We start from the raw sequence: 15,936 nt of genomic DNA, 5'->3' as shown, positions 1-15,936 counted from the left end.
ATGATACATCCTACGCTTGCGCTTAGCAGAACGTGTTAAGGCATGGATCACTTTCGATACCGCCGTTTGCAGTTGACCCGCAAAATCTGATGGCCAACCAATCTCTCCCGTAGGTTTAATGGTTGGACCCTGGGGCGCTGCATGTGCACTCAGAAATGAACGCAGGGAACGCACATCATGGGACGGGATCCCTCAGAGGTGGACGGCTCAGTAGTACTAGACATACTTTTATTTTTAGATGTCGCAACTTTATAGAGCCATGTGAAACATAGTTGAGCAGGCTAATCTACAAGAACCTCCTCACAATAAACACAGGAATGAGACTTTGTTAAAGAGGGAGTACACTCTAACGCGTCAGAGTCCTCCATAGCTTGCGCTTTTATTATGGACTAGATTAACTTAATAAACAGGCACCTTTATACCTCCAATGGCCGGGGCACTCACCACCTCCTATGACCCGGACTACAGAAACCACTTTGTCTCCTGCGCCGCAGATCACAGAGGAAGTGGAGAGTCCGCCATACCCGGTTACATGGGATGCTTTGCAGGACCGCCCCTGCTCTAAGGAGAAAACGCCAAAACCGGCCGCACAAATACTCCTGGAAGTCAACCTGAAAGTTCCACCATTGCCAGAGCCTCAGCTCGCACATAATGCAGCAATCACACAATAAACAATATCATGTTTAACCCCCCCTGTTCAATAATCCCCTTACCAGGAATATTAACTCTTGATTCCATAAGATAAAAGGAGCCACACTGTGACCCTGTCTTCTGTGTTATCATTATGTATAAAAAATGAAACAATCTTACCATGCCGTGGAACAGGAACACGGCCCTTCAACTGTGACAGGTAGAAGCATCGCTCCTGACATGGACTTGAATGCAGAAAGCAGGCAGCAAAACTCGACGACGTTGATTGCTTCTGGAGTAGTTAATATGAGTTGGGATGGTTTGGCAGAAAGACTCTCCCTGCATCTCAGGACTCTAATTTTCACCCAGGCTCGCACAGAGAGGCTGACAGGGCTACTTAAAATGCCAGTCCCAGAGTACTACCCTCCATAAGAGACTACTCCAAATCTTCGGCACTTCTCTGCCATCCTCCTGTGACGAAAGGCAAAGAATGACTGGGGGATGAGGGGAGTGGGGGAGGTATTTAGGTCTTTGGCTGTGGTGTCTCTGCCTCCTCCTAGTGGCCAGGTTCTTTATTCCCAAAAGTAATGAATGAAGTCGTGGACTCTTCTCACCTTTAGAAAGAAGTAAATTGGAAAATTACCACAGATACACTCCAAAATCTTGTGGAAAGTCTTTTAAGAAAGATTGCAGCTATTATAGCCATTGTTTTGGAATGGAATGTTCATAGAAACCTGATCATCACACATGTGATAGCAAGGTTTCCAAATACTTTTAGCAATATAATGTGTATAAAAACTACAATTTAGCTAGAAATTTGATTTTTATTTTGTTTCCACAATATCTGACTGGTAACATGCTACTATGATGTACCTCTGCTACTGAACAGATACAGAAAAATACATGTATAACATTTTCAACCACTTAAATCTTCCACAAGTGTAAAATTTGCTGTTTAAAATAAAGTGTTGGTCAAATAATATCAAATAAATGAACATTCCTCCTGATCTAGATATTTGGTTTTGAGACGTGAAGAGCCACATAAAAAGCTATGGAGGCTTTTCACTGTGGCCGCTGCATTAGGTTGGAAATGCTTGGTTTAGGACATTAATGGAATGCTGTCAAGAGGTTTTTAAATATGAATAAACAAATGAATAATACTAATGAAATACACCACATTATCCATTGTATACAATAATGCTTGTAAAAGCATCATCAAAATCCCTTAAAAGTATATCTAAAACTATTCCCTTTGTAAAGAAAATGCACAATTTATTCCCCCTTCAAACCCCACTCATGTCTTAAAAGTGTAATGAGATGTTTTTCTTAAAATAGGTCTTGATCTGTAATCACTCATATGTATATACAAAGTTTGGAACTACTAAGAACCTATCACACTTGACTTCAATAGCCTCTTTGTCAGGGGCGTCTTCAGCACATCATAATATTATCCTGCCAAAAAAAGGAAGTGAGATAGATGACAATCTGCTATCAATGTTCATCTGTTCAACGCCAACATGCAAACTGGAAAATATGAATTTTGTTTCTTGACAACAAGTTACTAGTCTAACATTGCTTGGATAAACTTTTTCATTAACTTCTTTTGATGTTCATCTTTACAACAATCTTGAAAATATACAATAACCTCATTGATGGCATGACATCACCAAAAATATTCTTAAATCCTGTTACAAATAGGAAGACTATTAATGTTCTATCTAAAAATAAACCATCTTCTGGAGGAAGTCACCAATTACATCAATTTATATTTCAATATGAAAACGCCAGTGTAATTACATGATATGTTTAACGCAAGAAAAGAAACTACAAATACCATTTAAGACTACAAATGTTAAGTCGAAAATATGAAACTTTATTATTTGCAAAGAACTAGGATGATGAGGTGAAAAGTAGAGCATTAAAATAAATGGTTACCATAAGCGATTTCATTACTTAGATGTAATAAGCATATCACTGACCTTTTCACTTGATTGTCTTCTTTTTTTAAACTGAATAAAATCTGTTTCCACTTTTTCAGCCAATTCCAGTTTTCTTTTGTTGCGTTTGAAAGCAGCTAAGCTTAATTCTATAAATATATATAAAAAAATAAATCAGAGTTATAGTATTCATTTGACATACAAAAATGCATTCAACTGCAGGTCTAAGCCAATGTCTTTAATTTCTAAATATAATTTTATTGCACAGGAAATTTTTGCTTTCAATGCACTAAAAAGACTAAATATACATTTAAAAAATAAATATAAATAAATTTAAAAAAAAAAAACAAAAAAAAAAACCACTTCTCCAGACAAGAACACTCTTTATATTAAAATACAATGTGTGGGTGACTCTTAGAAGCGTCCCTATATTGTTAAAATCAATAGCATAGGTCTATAATTAGGACATTACTCCTGGAAGAGCTGTGTGAAGTTGGCACCCCATGTAATTAAATCATGAATAAAAATATACCATTCGTTAGTGCCACGTTTGTGCTGATATGTGCTACAAAAATGAACATTTATACTGGTTTCATTTCAGAGATATTGCCCACTTTCTGAGATATTGCACTTTATATTTTAGCCCATGTGACCTCATCTTTGCCCACTTTCCACCCCATGTAATTAAATCATGATAAAAACAAAATGTATGCTTACCTGATAAATTTCTTTCTTTCTGGATATGGTATGTCCTCCATTACTGTTGGGAATATCACTCCTGGCCAGCAGGAGAAGGGAAAGAGCACCACAGCCAAGCTGTTAAGTATCACTTCCCTTCCCACAAACCCCAGTCATTTGACCAAAGGGAAATGAAAAAAAGAAGAAACACAAATGTGTAGAGGTGTCTGATGTTTAGTCAAAAATAACTGTCTTTAAATAAAGCGTGGGGGTCGTGGACTCACCATATCAAGAAATAAATACATTTATCAGGTAAGCAGAAATTTTGTTTTCTTTCCTAAGATATGGTGAGTCCACAACGTCTTTAATTACTGTTGAGAACCAATACCAAGCTAGAGGACACAAAGACCAGGGAGGGAGAAAAAGACAGGTAGAACTAAACAGAAGGAACAACAAGTTCCTGATTAATATTTCTATCCGAAACTGCTTTAGGAAGGAAACCTAACTTAGTACGAGGAACCACCTTATCAGCATGAAAGATAAGGCGAATCACATTGCTAAGCTGAGAGTTCAGAGACTCTCTGAGCAGAAGAGATAGCAATAAGAAACAAAACCTTCCAAGATAACAACTTAATATCTATGGAATGCAATGGCTCAAACAGAGCCTGCTGTAAAACTTTAAGAACAAGGTTAAGGCACCAAGGAGGAGCAACAGACTTAAACACAGGCCTGATTCTGACCAAGACCTGACAAAAAGACTGCACATCTGGCACGTCCGCCAGGCGCTTGTGTAGCAAAATAGATAATGCAGAAACCTGACCCTTCAGACTACTGATTGACAAACCCTTCTCCAGATCTTCCTGGAGAAAGGACAAAATCCTAGGAATCCTGATCCTACTCCACGAGTAGCCCTTGGATTCACACCAATAAAGATATTTACGCCATGTCTTATGGTAAATCTTCCTAGTAACAGGCTTGCGAGCCTGAATCATGGTCTCAATGACCGACTCAGAAAACTCACGCTTGAACTAAGTGTTCAATCTCCAAGCAGTCAGCTTCAGAGAAACGAGATTTGGGCTAAGGAAGGGACCCTAAATCAGAAGGTCCTTCCTCAGAGGCAATCTCCAAGGTGGAAGAGACGACATCTCCACTAGATGCATACCAGATCCTGCAAGGCCACGCAGAGGCTATTAGAATCACAGATGCTCCCTCCTGTTTGATACGAGCAATGACTCGGGGAAGGAGAGCAAAAGGAGGAAATAGGTATGACAGACTGAAATCGCAAGGGACCGCCAGAGCGGCCTGTGGATCTCTTGACTTGAAACATACCTTGGAAGCTTGGCGTTCTGCCGAGACGCCATCAGATCCAGCCCTCATTTGAGGGTTAAGCAGGAGAACACCTCCGGATGGAGTGCCCACTCCTCGCGATAAAAAGTCTGTCTGCTCCTGGAATGTGGAAGGCAGATAGCAATTGGGAGCTTCCGCCCACTTAACAATCCGAGCCATCTCCTTCATGGCTAAGGAACTCTGAGTTCCTCCCTGGTGGTTGATGTAAGCCACTGAGGTTTATATTGTTCGACTGAAACCTGATGCTAAGGGCTAAGGACAACTGTGGCTAAGCCGTCAGAGCATTGTAAATCGCTCTCAACTCCAAGATGTTTATGGGGAGAGCAGACTCCTCCCAAATCCTTAGACCTTGCGCCTTTAACGAATTCCAAACTGCTCCTCAACCCAGCAGGTTGGTGTCCATTGTCACAATCACCCCAGGAAGGGCTCCAGAAGAATGTCCCCCGAGACCGATGCTCCTGAGAAAGCCACCATGGAAGAGTCTCTTGTCGACTGATCTAGATCTATCCTCAGAGATTTGAATAGTCTCCATTCCATTGACTGAGCATGCATAACTGGAATCGAGCAAAGAGAATGATGTCCATGGAAGCAACCATCAGACTAATTACCTCCATACATTGAGCCACTGTTGGCCGAACAGTAGATAGCAAAGAGAGGCAAGAGGAAAGAATCTTTGATTTTCTGACCTCCGTCAGAAATATTTTCATAGCTAGGGAATCTATTATGGTCCCTAAGAAAACCACCCTTGTAGCTGGAACAAGGGAACTCTCTTCCAGATTCACTTTCCATCCATGGGAACGTAGAAAAGACAACAAGATATCTGTATGAGAGTTTCCTTGTTGAAAATATGGCGCCTGAACACATATGTCGTCCAGGTATGGCGCTACAGCAATTACCCAAAACCTGATCACTGGCAAGAGAGCCCCCAGAACCTTTGAGAAAATTCTGGGAGCTGTGGCAAGGCCAAACGGAAGAGCCACAAACTGAAGGTGTTTCTCCAGAAAGACAAATCTCAAAAATTTGTAATGATCCCTATAAATGGGAACATGAAGGTACGCATACTTCAGGTCTATGGTCGTCATGAACTGACCCTCTTGCACTAAAGGAAGAATGGAACGGATAGTTTGCATCTTGAAGGACGGCACTCTGAGAAACTTGTTAAGACACTTCAGATCTAGAAAAGATCGAAAAGTTCCCTCTTTTTTGTGAACCATGAACAGATTGGAATTGAAACCTAAACCCTGTTCCTGTACTGGGTCTGGAACTATCACTCCCAGGGAGGAAAGATCCTGTACACATTTCAAGAACGCCTCTCTTTTTATCTGGTCTGCAGATAATCTTGAGAGGTGAAACCTGCCTCTGGGAGGAAAAGTCTTGAATTCCAATGTGTAACCCTGAGATACTATGTCCACAGCCCAGGGATCTGGGACATCTCGTATCCATGTTTGAGAGACCTGAGAAAGTCTGCCTCCCACTTGAACCGATCCTGGATTGGGGCAAACCCTTCATACTGTCTTAGACTCAGCTGCAGGTTTCTTTTAATGCTTCCCCTTGTTCCAAGACTGATTGGGTTTCCAAGAAGACTTGGACTGTTCCTTAATGGAGTCAACAACAGGAAACATCTTTTTAAAGACAGGAGACAGGGAAAAAGGAATCCCAGGCTTCTCCCATTATTGTGCTATAATCTCAAAAACACTGTCTGGCACAGGAAACACCTCCACAGAGGAAGGAAGATCAAAGTATTTATTAAGTTTACTAGATTTCCTAGGGTTGAGAGCGACAGGAGTATTGGAGTCGTCCAGGGTAGCCAAAACCTCCTTTAACAGTACACAGACTTGTTCAAGCTTAAATCTGAAGGATACAACTTCAGCATCAGATGAAGGAACTATACTGTCCGAATCTAATATTTCACCCTCAGTGGCTACTGACATATCTTCCTCATCAGACACATGAGAAAGGGCAACTAGGGTACCCGAAGCTGGAGCAGAAACTTTACAATCTGAATCTTTACATTTCCTCTTGCGTTTTACCTGTAGCATGGGAATGGCAGCCAATGCCGCAGATACCGCAGTGGATACCTGGGTAGCAATCTCTGCTTGCAAATAAACTCCTCCAGGATATTGAGAGGAACTGCAGGGCAATGCATGTGACACTATTACGGCTTGGGACATTTGAGGAGAAGACTGTGGCAGTGCCTGAACAGCATCATCCTGAGAGACATTTGGCTCATAGACTAAAGAATAAAGATAAACTTTTTAAGTCCTCTCTATGCATGAGGAACAAAATTGCATGGGAGGCACAACTTGACAATCTAAGCACCGAATACACCTGTCCATAGTAGCAGGATCCTGCTCCATTATGCAGGGGGAAAAAATAAAAAAAATTGCAATATAACCAAAAATTGAACATTTTCACCTAGATTATGAGTTTTGAGCGCTATAGGGAAAGTAAAGAATGCAACAAAAGTTGCGTTATTTAACCCCCTATAGCGCTGCCATTACAAGTTTAAAAAAACCCGGCTTGTGCGGGCGATATAGCTGTGTTGAGCTCCATACTGCACACAAAAGCAGCTGTGTTATGACGTCAATGGGGAGAGCCGGTCAGAAAAAAGTCTAACACCTGCGATCGCGGAAACAAAAGCTCTGTAACGCAGCCCCATTGAAGTCTATGGGGAAAAAGAAAATACAGTTTAAACCTAACACCCTAACATAAACCCCACGTCTAAATACCCCTAATCTGCTGCCCCCGAAATCGCTGACGCCTGCCTACAGTTATTAACCCCTAATCTGCCGCTCCCGATATTGCTGCCACCTAAATAAAGGCATTAACCCCTAATCTGCCACTCCCGATATCGCCGCCACTATACTAAAGTTATTAACCCCTATTCCGTCACTCCCCAACATTGCCGCAACTAAAGTTATTAACCCCTAAACCTCTGGCCTCCCACATCACTAACCCTGAATAAACCTATTAACCATTAAACCATCAGCCCCCCACATCGCAACAACCTAAATTAAACTATATTAACCCCTAAACCTAACCCTAACACCCCCTAACTTTAACATAATTAAAATATAGCTAAATTAAAATTACAATTATTAAATAAACCTATTAACCCCTAAACCGCCAGCCCCCCACATTGCAACAACCTAAATTAAACTATTAACCCCTACACCTACCCCTAAACCTAACCCTACCCCTAAACCTAACACTCACTAACTTTAACATTCTTAAAATAGATCTAAATTAAATTTACAATTATTAAAGGGACACTGAACCCAAAACTTTTCTTTCATGATTCAGATAGAGCATGAAATTTTAAGCAACTTTCTTCATTCTCTTGGTACCTTTATTTAAAATGCAAGAATGTAAGTTTAGATGTTGGCCCATTTTTGGTGAACAACCTGTGTTGTTCTTGCAGATTGGTGGATAAATTCATCCACCAATAAAAAAGTGCTTTCAAGAGTCTGAGCCAAAAAAAAAGCTTAGATGCATTATTTTTCAAATAAAGATAACACGAGAACGAAGAAAAAATTTATAATAGGAGTAAATTAGAAAGTTGCTTAAAATTGCATACTCTATCTGAATCACAAAAGAAACAATTTGGGTTCAGTGTCCCTTTAAACAAATAATACCTATTTAAAACTAAATACTTACCTGTAAAATAAAACCTAAGCTAGCTACAATATAACTAATAGTTATATTGTAGCTAGCTTAGGTTTTATTTTTATTTCACAGGTAAGTTTGTATTTATTTTAACTAGGTAGACTAGTTAGTAAATAGTTATTAACTATTTACTAACTACCTAGTTAAAATAAATACAAACTTACCTGCCAAATAAAACCTAACCTGCCTTACACTAAAACCTAACATTACAAACAAAATCCCACTAAAATCACAAAAAATAAAAAAACCTACCATTAGAAAAAAAAAAGAAATTATCCAAAAAAATAAAGATTAATCCTATTCTAATACCCTTTTAAGAAAAAAACACGCCCCAAAATAAAAAATCCTAATCTAGAACAAACTACCGAGGGCCCTTAAAAAGGCCTTTTGTAAGGCATTGCCCTGAGATAAACAGCTCTTTTGCTCCAAAAAAAAATACAAACACCCCCTAACACTATACAAACCCCCACCCCCCAAACTACCAAGGGCCTTTTGGGGGGCCATTAAAAGGGCCTTTTGTCAGGCATTGCCCTAAATTAAACGGCTCTTTTGCTAAAAAAAAAAAAACACCCTAAAAATATACATTACACAAAATAACAAACAAATTATAAAAAAATAAAAAAATTATTCCTATTCTAATACCCATAAAAAAAACACCTCAAAATAAAAAACCTAACCTGCCTTACACTAAAACCTAACATTACAAAAAAAATCCCACTAAAATCACAAAAAAGAAAAAAACCTACCATTAGAAAAAAAAGAAATTATCCAAAAAAATAAAGATTGATCCTATTCTAATACCCTTTTAAGAAAAAAACACGCCCCAAAATAAAAAATCCTAATCTAGAACAAACTACAGAGGGCCCTTAAAAGGGCCTTTTGGAGGGCCCTTAAAAAGGCCTTTTGTAAGGCATTGCCCTGAGATAAACAGCTCTTTTGCTCCAAAAAAAAAATACAAACACCCCCTAACACTATACAAACCCCCACCCCCCAAACTACCAAGGGCCTTTTGGGGGGCCATTAAAAGGGCCTTTTGTCAGGCATTGCCCTAAATTAAACGGCTCTTTTGCTAAAAAAAAAAAAAAAAAACACCCTAAAAATATACATTACACAAAATAACAAACAAATTATAAAAAATTAAAAAATTATTCCTATTCTAATACCCATAAAAAAAAAAAACTCAAAATAAAAAACCTAATCTAGAATAAACTACCAATGGCCCTTAAAAGGGCCTTTTGTAGGGCATTGTCCTAAAGATATCAGCTCTTTTAGTTGATTTGAACAGACAATAGGATTTTAGCAGCTCTCATTCTATTGGCTGATTCATCATCCAATAGAATTAGAGCTGCTTAAATCCTATTGGCTGATTTGAACAGCCAATAGGATTTTAACAGCTCTTAATCCTATAGGCTGATTCAAATTTTTCAGCCAATTGGTATGCAAGGGACGCCATCTTGGATTGCGTCCCTTGCATTGAAGATTCAGTGTACGGCGGCGACCATATGAAGATAATGCTCCGCATGTCTTCAGGGTGAACCCGCTCCGTGCCTCCGGGATCAAGATAGAAGATGCCGCCTGGATGAAGATTGAAGAGGCCGTCTGGATGAAGACTTCTCGCTGCTTGGATCAGGACTTCAACTCCGGGATGAAGATCGTTCAAGCAGGACTTCAAAAACTGTAAGTGGATCGTCTTGGGGTTAGTGTTAGGCTTTTTTAAGGGTTTTTGGGTGTTTTTTTTTTTTAGTTTAGGGTCTGGGTAGTAAAAGAGCTAAATGCCCTTTTAAGGGCAATGCCCATACAAATGCCCTTTTCAGGGCAATGGGTAGCTTAGGTTTTTTAGAATTAGATTTTTTATTTTGGTGGGTTGGTTGGGTGGTGGGTTTTACTGTTGGGAGGTCTTTGTGTTTTTTTTACAGGTAAAAGAGCTGTGGCAATGCCCCCCAAAAGGCCCCTTTAAGGGCCATTTGGTAGTTTATTGTAGGCTAGGTTTTTTTTTTTATTTTGGGTGGGCTTTTCTATTTTGATAGGGCTATTAGATTAGGTGTAATTCTTTTTTATTTTGGATAAATTTGTTTATTTTCCATAATTTAGTGTTTGCTATTTTTTGTAACTTAGTTTTTTGTTTGTTTTTGTATTTAGATACTTTGTCATTTTTATATTTTTTTAATAATTTGTATTAAGGTTGAAAAGTAAGAACAGTACAGAAATGCTGTGTATACAGCAATTGCAAAACATATGGAATCAATCAACAAGTTCAGTGTTATACGTAACTTTGCAGGATGTATGGTTAGAGGGCATGTAATTTAATACAGGATGGCAATTAAATAGAACAGTAGTAGTGAATATCATACTGGAGTACTGCATATGTAGTGGAGTAATACACATGTTCAACCTCCGTTTTTCTTTATACAAGAAAGCAAATGTAACATATAGAGTATGAACTCCCATACATAGTAAAATTGGCCACTCTTGGACCAACAGAAATATAACTCAAGCAATAATAGGGAGGGCTTAGAGAAGGAACAGGATTAAATATAAAAGTAAGAATCCCCTTCTAGAATATTGGTTAAAAATATAACAAAGCTCCTATAATTATAAGCATGGACCAAAGACGTAAATCAAACAGTAAAGGGGAGAGTTTAGGGGAGAAACAAAAAGGGTCAATCTTAGTCCTTAAGGGCACATACAAATAGAACAACAACTTTAATTTCCTCCTAGAACATTAGAGGTCACTTTTGGACCTACCTACACGTGTAAAGTATCAATGAGGAAAACTGGTTTGGGAATTAATATAGAGAACCATCCGTGTTAACTGTATCTAACTTCCTATGGATGGAAGGTGCTATACATTATAAAAGTAACTCATATGGGAGAAGTAGTATACCATTAAGGGCATGGGGAAGGGTCCACTTAATGAGCAGAGTTTTAAATGCATATAGTGACCTGTATCTGCTGTAACTCACAAGATACCACTATGACCGACAGTTCTAACTACATCTCTGCTCGCATGATATAGACCTAACACTTATAAAAATAGATTGCGAGATTGGTAGCATACTAGTTTGTGTAAACTTATTGGCATGGCAGCTTCTAGTGACATAGATAAGATAAAACTCTCCCTGCATAGAGATAACATTTCATTACTGAACATTAAACATGTGGCTGTCATTTCATTGCCTGTCGTGGGCACTGATCGGCTCTGCTTCCCTGTTGTGGAGCTGTCAGTCTCTCCACAAGCACCGCATGCGGGTAAACATACCTCTGTCTCATGTAGTCCCGTACCAGGCCCTGTTTGTGTTGGAAGTACATGTGGCTTCGTGTAGCAGGCTAGGTCTCCAGCGATCTGCTTTTGGGCCTCCTCCCTGCATATTATCGGTCTGATATCCGCTCGCTGGATGAAGGGCATTGTAGCATAGGTCATGTCTCCATGCATCCCAGAGACTGCCTGCATAGGTATAAGATTGGGCAGGATTTTTTGTGGGTCCCGGTTTTCCGAGGTCTGAGTTGAAGCCAAAAGGGCCGCCCGCCGGTCAGGCTGAGATCAGGGCTTTCACTTTCAGCCGGAACATATTCAGCAAGTGCCTGTGGTGACCTATTGGGAAGCCGCCCTTCAAAGAAGATAGCACATAGATCTCTCTCTAGGTCTCGGAAGTGATCTTCTTGTAGACTCGTTCGCGCCTCCCATTTTGCTAAAGTCTCCATTTGCACACGGTGAATACAGTGTAATTTATAGTTCAGAATAGTCCCTTTCTATGGGTGATGGTTCTCTTTTACAAGTGGAAAAGGCAGTTTAAACACAACTGCTATACCCCAAGTGTGGGGGGGGGGGTGCTGAATCCTTGTGGTGAGGCCGCCGCCTAAGGTTCCAGTGGTCCAGATCTAGGTCTAGTTTTCATAAACTCTGCAAATTTGGTATCTTTTAGATCCACAGTTTGTGGGCTGTTTAAAGTTACCAATGGTTTTAGTCTAAGTTGCAGGATTGGCTCAATAACCGGCGGGTTAAACATCCAACTCAGAGCCACAGATATTGCGACCTAACATAGCCGCTGCCTAGACACGCCCCTATACTTTGTCATTTTTAGTTTAGTATTAGGATTTTTTTAATGTGTAGTTTAGTTTAATTCAATTGGTAGTTATTTTAATTTTAGTTTAATAATTATATTAGTTTAATTGTTAGTTTGAACTTAGTTATTTTAATTTGACAGGTAAGTTTTAATTTAATTTAAGATAGGTAAATTGTAATTTTAATATAAAGTTAGGAGGTTGTTAGGAATTAGATGGTGGTACAGATCTTGTTGTTTTAGGCTGTAACACTCACTTTTTAGCCAGAAAGCAAAACTCGTAATACCGGCGCTATGGGAATCCCATTAAAAAATGTCATTTTTATGAGTGCGGTACTGACGTTGCGTTACAGGCTAAAAGGCTTGCGGTACACCTATACCGACAAGACTTGTAATGGCTGCATAAGGGGAAATGATGCGTATGGGCCACAACGTTGCTATTTGACTCATAACACAAAACTTGTAATCTAGGTGTTTATAAGCAAAGTACTGTCTCTTTAAATATACTTGCAGTAAAATCTTGTACCAGAAGAACAAACCGCTAACATGAATATCTTGCTTTTGCAGAGTTAAGGCTTTATTATAAGGCTTCTTTCAAAAAATTTTGCCCAACTTGAAAAATATTGCTAAAAAACCCATGCACACCTCTACACCTCAGTCTATGACTGAGGTGCCTACCTGCCCCCTGTAGCGATCTAGGCAAGACGATCCAAACTCTCAGAAAAGATATCACAACTGCTTTTCCGTAAGCTGCTTCTACTTTCAGGAGCGGAATACAAAGGTCACGTGACCGGCCTGTGAAGCTGGGCAACAATAGTAGAGAAACAAAACAAAATGTAGCCATTTCCAGTAGCACGATGCCTAATACGACTTAAGATCGCAATAGCGATATCAAGTGCCCCAAGCAAAACACCAAGTACCATATATGATAAAGTACTGTCTCTTGAATTAATTCTGCTTGCAAATAAATTTTGCATTACATGAGCCAAGATAAGGAGTTAACTCAAGAGTTTAACTCCAGTCTCCCCTTGTCACACTACAGAGTGCCTGCTTACTGTCATAATAATCCTTTCCACATGATTCTAGTCCCAAAAATGTTGCAGTATTTCTTAAAGGATAACCCTTTCAGTGCCAGCCTCCTAGTCCCAGAAGACTAAAAGACACTTACCTGCACCTCTAGCGGTCTCCGGCAGGGGGACAGCTCACCCGGTATGAAAGGAAGCCCCTCCTTACAGAAACCTGTGGAAAAAAGAAAGAACAGAGTAAACCTACTCTGGCTTTCTATACAAGGGAAGCAACAGGAAAACGCAGTGAAGCCCACCTCACAAGTTCATAACTGTTTAAAAGCCCCCACTATCCTACTGAAGAGATTAACGTGGAGTATGACTCAGACTTCAAAAGTAAAGATCAGAATAAACCTACTCTGGCTTTATATTCTTGCTTGAAGTTAAAGATATCCAAATTTCTTCAGACACCAAAACTTCACCTCCTCCATGTACCAAGGCAAAGAGAATGACTGGGGTTTGTGGGAAGGGAAGTGATACTTAACAGCTTGGCTGTGGTGCTCTTTGCCTCCTCCTGCTGGCCAGGAGTGATATTCCAAACAGTAATTGAGGACGTTGTGGAGTCACCATATCTTAGGAAAGAAATATACCATTTGTTGCTATGTTTGAGCTGATTTGTGCCAAAAAAACAAACGTTTGTGTCAGTTTCAGTTCAGAGATATTGCCCACTTTCCCAATTTTTTTGCTGTTGCTAAATTAAGCAAGTGCAGTCTCCTTTTCCATCTGAAATAATATATAAAGGTTTAGCACAAGCACTCATAAAACTTGAAGAAGGTTAAATAAAAAATATTTATTCCATATACAAATAAGTGACGTTTCGGGGTGTTCACCCCTTTGTAAAAAGGATGCTCCTGTACTAAGGGAACACCATTTTTTGTTTTTTTGCTTGCGAGACGTGTCACTGTCCAATGCAATGTAAGTCTTGCTTACGAGCTAGCAAACAACCAGTTCCATGATACCCAAATTTTGAATTCTTTGAAAGTGATATAGTATATTTTTAAAAAGCTCACTAGTAAATATTACCTGAACATTTTTATATAAAAAAACAAACAAATTTATGCTTACCCGATACATTATTTTCTTTCGCAAAGATGGTTCACATTGTTCCATAACATATGGGATATATTTCTCGCCACTAGGAGGAGGTCAAGAACCCAAATCAGAGCTTAAAATCCTTCCCACCTCCAATCTCTCTCTTAGTTTAACATATAGAAGAGAATAGGAAACAGATAGGTAGGAAAGACAAAGCAGGGCCTCTGGACCATAAATCTTTCTGAAAAGAATTTATCAGGTAAGCATAAATTTTGTTTTCTTTCGTAAAAGGATGATGGTCCACAGTCCTCCATAACATATGGGATTAATACACAAGTAGATGGTCTATGTTATGGAAAGGGCAGGACAATTTTTCTGGAACTTCTGATTCAGCCGACACTTTGGCCTGAAGGACTTTCCTGGTTAAAGCTGTTTGCAAAAAAACTAAACTTCAAAGCGAAAAAATCTGAAAAAATTTCACAGAGAAGACATGTTTCAGCTTTGCAAATCTGCTCCAAAGATGCATCCTTTTTTAAAAACCATGATGTTGCAATTGCTCTTGTGGAAAGAACAGTAATACGCTTAGGAGGGGACTTTCCCACCTTCAAGAAAGCCTTGTGAATCACTTTTTTTTTCAGCCAAGAGGCAAACACTACCTTAGGAGCTTTCTGCCCCTTACGAGTTTCAGAGTAGTGAAAAAACATACTAGAAGTTTGTCTAAAATCAGTAGCTTGGAGATAGAACTTCAAAGCGATGAATACATCAAGATTATGTATAGTCCCTACTTTAGGGTGACCAGAAATCCCCGATTTCCGGGGACAGTCCCTGGATTGAGGAGACTGTCCTTGGAAAAATTATGTTCCCGGAAATATCCCCGGGAAGATGGTCCGCAGTGCTGCTGCAGGCAGAAGAGTGTGGTGGGAAAAAAGTATCCCAGAGCAGCACTTACCGCATTTCTGGATATTTCCCCCACGGGATGCTGGACCGGTATTTCTCCTGCAGGTAGGGAGGAGGGTGAGCTGGGTACCATGCTTTGTGACGGACAGGGGTTTGGGCTCTACTCATAGAGCACATAAAAGTTGTATCTGGGGCAGGGGTTGTCTGCGAGACTGATAGGGATATAGGGGAAAGAGGAGGGAAAGTGACCCAGGGATATGAGGGAGAAAGACACCTGGGATCTCTACACCTTTTAGTGCTGTATCTCCCCCCCCTCCTTCCAGTGGTGCCTCTCTCCTTCCATGCAGTGGTGTTTCCCGCCTTCTTTCAGTGTTTTCTCACCCCATTTCAGTGTTCTCTGCCACCCCTTTTCAGTGTTCTTTAACCCCTTTCAGTGTTCTTTACCCCCCTTTCAGTGTTCTCTTCCCCCCTTTTCAGTGTCCTCTCCCCCCCCCTTTTCAGTATCCTCTCCCCCCCCTTTTCAGGGTTCTCTTCCCCTTTTCAGTGCTCACTTTACCCCTTTCAGTGTTCTCTCCCCCCCTTTTAGTGTTCTCTCCCCATTTTCAGTGCTCTCTTCTGCTTTTC

General features: G+C 39.9%; 1 protein-coding gene across 3 annotated transcripts in view; it reads right to left on the bottom strand.

The window, feature by feature from the left end:
- The window catches only part of TASP1 (taspase 1), a 680,735-nt gene that overhangs the window by 322,883 nt on the left and 341,916 nt on the right, over nucleotides 1–15,936 (bottom strand). For all 3 annotated transcript variants that reach the window (XM_053712134.1, XM_053712135.1, XM_053712136.1), the window contains one exon: nucleotides 2,610–2,716. In XM_053712134.1, coding sequence (XP_053568109.1) covers nucleotides 2,610–2,716 — 107 coding nt within the window. The remainder of the gene's footprint in view (nucleotides 1–2,609; nucleotides 2,717–15,936) is intronic.

Source organism: Bombina bombina, chromosome 4 (assembly GCF_027579735.1).
Source record: "Bombina bombina isolate aBomBom1 chromosome 4, aBomBom1.pri, whole genome shotgun sequence".
Lineage (NCBI taxonomy): Eukaryota > Metazoa > Chordata > Amphibia > Anura > Bombinatoridae > Bombina > Bombina bombina.
Note: the sequence above shows the minus strand (reverse complement) of the source record. Positions and strands in the feature narration are given on the sequence as shown.